The sequence below is a fragment of the Sinocyclocheilus rhinocerous genome, unplaced genomic scaffold, assembly GCF_001515625.1.
Source record: "Sinocyclocheilus rhinocerous isolate Xijiao unplaced genomic scaffold, SAMN03320098_v1.1 scaffold11339, whole genome shotgun sequence".
Taxonomy (NCBI): domain Eukaryota; kingdom Metazoa; phylum Chordata; class Actinopteri; order Cypriniformes; family Cyprinidae; genus Sinocyclocheilus; species Sinocyclocheilus rhinocerous.
The window spans coordinates 18,095-19,595 of NW_015635231.1; the positions used below are offsets into that span (position 1 = coordinate 18,095).

The following is a 1,501-nucleotide window of genomic DNA, read 5'->3' on the forward strand; positions in this document are numbered from 1 at the left end:
AAAAATAAAGCTAAAAACTATTCAAAATATTAAAGAACAAAAGGTATAAGAGTATAATAATGATTCTAACATAACACTAAACCAAACACCAAAAAAACAACTACTTATGTGTATGTACAACCACACACACACACAGATATATATATACTGTATATATACACATTTATAAATTCATTATATATATTTTTTCATTTCCATTTAGTTTGTTGAAGTATTAAAATAACTCAAATTAAATAAAACTAAAAACGTAATTAAAGACCTATACAGACATAATAAATTCAGACATAATTTAACTAAAATTAAAATAAATAACAAATACAAATAATACAAATCAAATGACAGTAGTTTATCAGTAATCCTAAAAAATAACACTGCCAAACACACATGCTAAAATACAACAACTTTCACATAGTAAGAAATGGTTATAAAAACTGAAACAGAAGTGAAACAAGTAGTAGGAAAGAGGAGAAATAAAAAGCGATACTTATCCTTTGCCGGTGTCCTGCCCGGTGGAGTCGCACGGTAGAGTCGATGGTCTTTACACTCTTCGGTCTTCACACGAGGAGGCCTTCACGCGACCGCTGTCGCGGTAAACTAAGCTTTTTTATACCCGTCTAACAAAATACTAAATTAATTCAGCTGGACACACTTTCCTTATTTTCTCCACAACAAATGGCCAAGCAAGCGCAGACACTGACAAGATACGCGATACAGAACGAGACCAAACGTGATATCAGCACGTCTCCACACAGTAAACAAAACAAGCGTTTCCTACTAACGACAACTGCACTACACACTAATGAGACAAGTAAATACACTTACGAGCTGCTTTTAACTTCCGCTGATAAGGACTGCTTCTCTCAAAGACTATTTCTTTACACTGTTTTCTGCTGGCGCTTGAACACACTTTCCTTATTTTCATCCGCAACAAATGGCCAAGCAAGCGCAGACACTGACAATATACGCGATACAGAACGAGACCGAGAACGAGAAAATGTTAATATGAATCTTTTCAGCAGTTCTGAAAGTATCTCTCTTTTACTGTGTGTCTGAAATGTTTTTGCTGTCAAGGTGTGTGCGGATCCTGGGCAAACAAGAGAACATCCGTGTGGTGCAGCTGAGTCTGTTTCAGGGAGTAGCGAAGCAGCATCATAAACATCACCGTCAAATAGATGTGCCGTCTGAGCTGCTCGCTTCTGATTTTGTAAAATAAAGTACCCTTTTTTTCTTTTCTTTTTTTTTTATAAATACTCAAGTTTCATTAATGATTCATCATTCAGATCAGTGTTTTACAGCTTTGTTTTTAATAGCATAATATTATGAATGGTTATACAAAAAGCCGTCATCAAATCAACAACAAACGTGGATATGCACTGTGCTTCTTGAGAGACTTCCAAAACTCACATTAACAACAAAATCTCTCACAACTTCAGATCCTCCTGCAATAGGGGACAGGGAAAGGCTTCACACATGCGTTTCACTTAAGTACAGTTAGTCAACA

At 35.6% G+C, this 1,501-nt stretch overlaps 1 protein-coding gene across 1 annotated transcript in view; it reads left to right on the top strand.

The window, feature by feature from the left end:
- Positions 1–1,501, top strand: part of LOC107746768 (peptidylprolyl isomerase domain and WD repeat-containing protein 1-like) — an 8,449-nt gene that overhangs the window by 5,936 nt on the left and 1,012 nt on the right. The window contains exon 4 of the mRNA XM_016561060.1: positions 1,072–1,179. Coding sequence (XP_016416546.1) covers positions 1,072–1,179 — 108 coding nt within the window. The remainder of the gene's footprint in view (positions 1–1,071; positions 1,180–1,501) is intronic.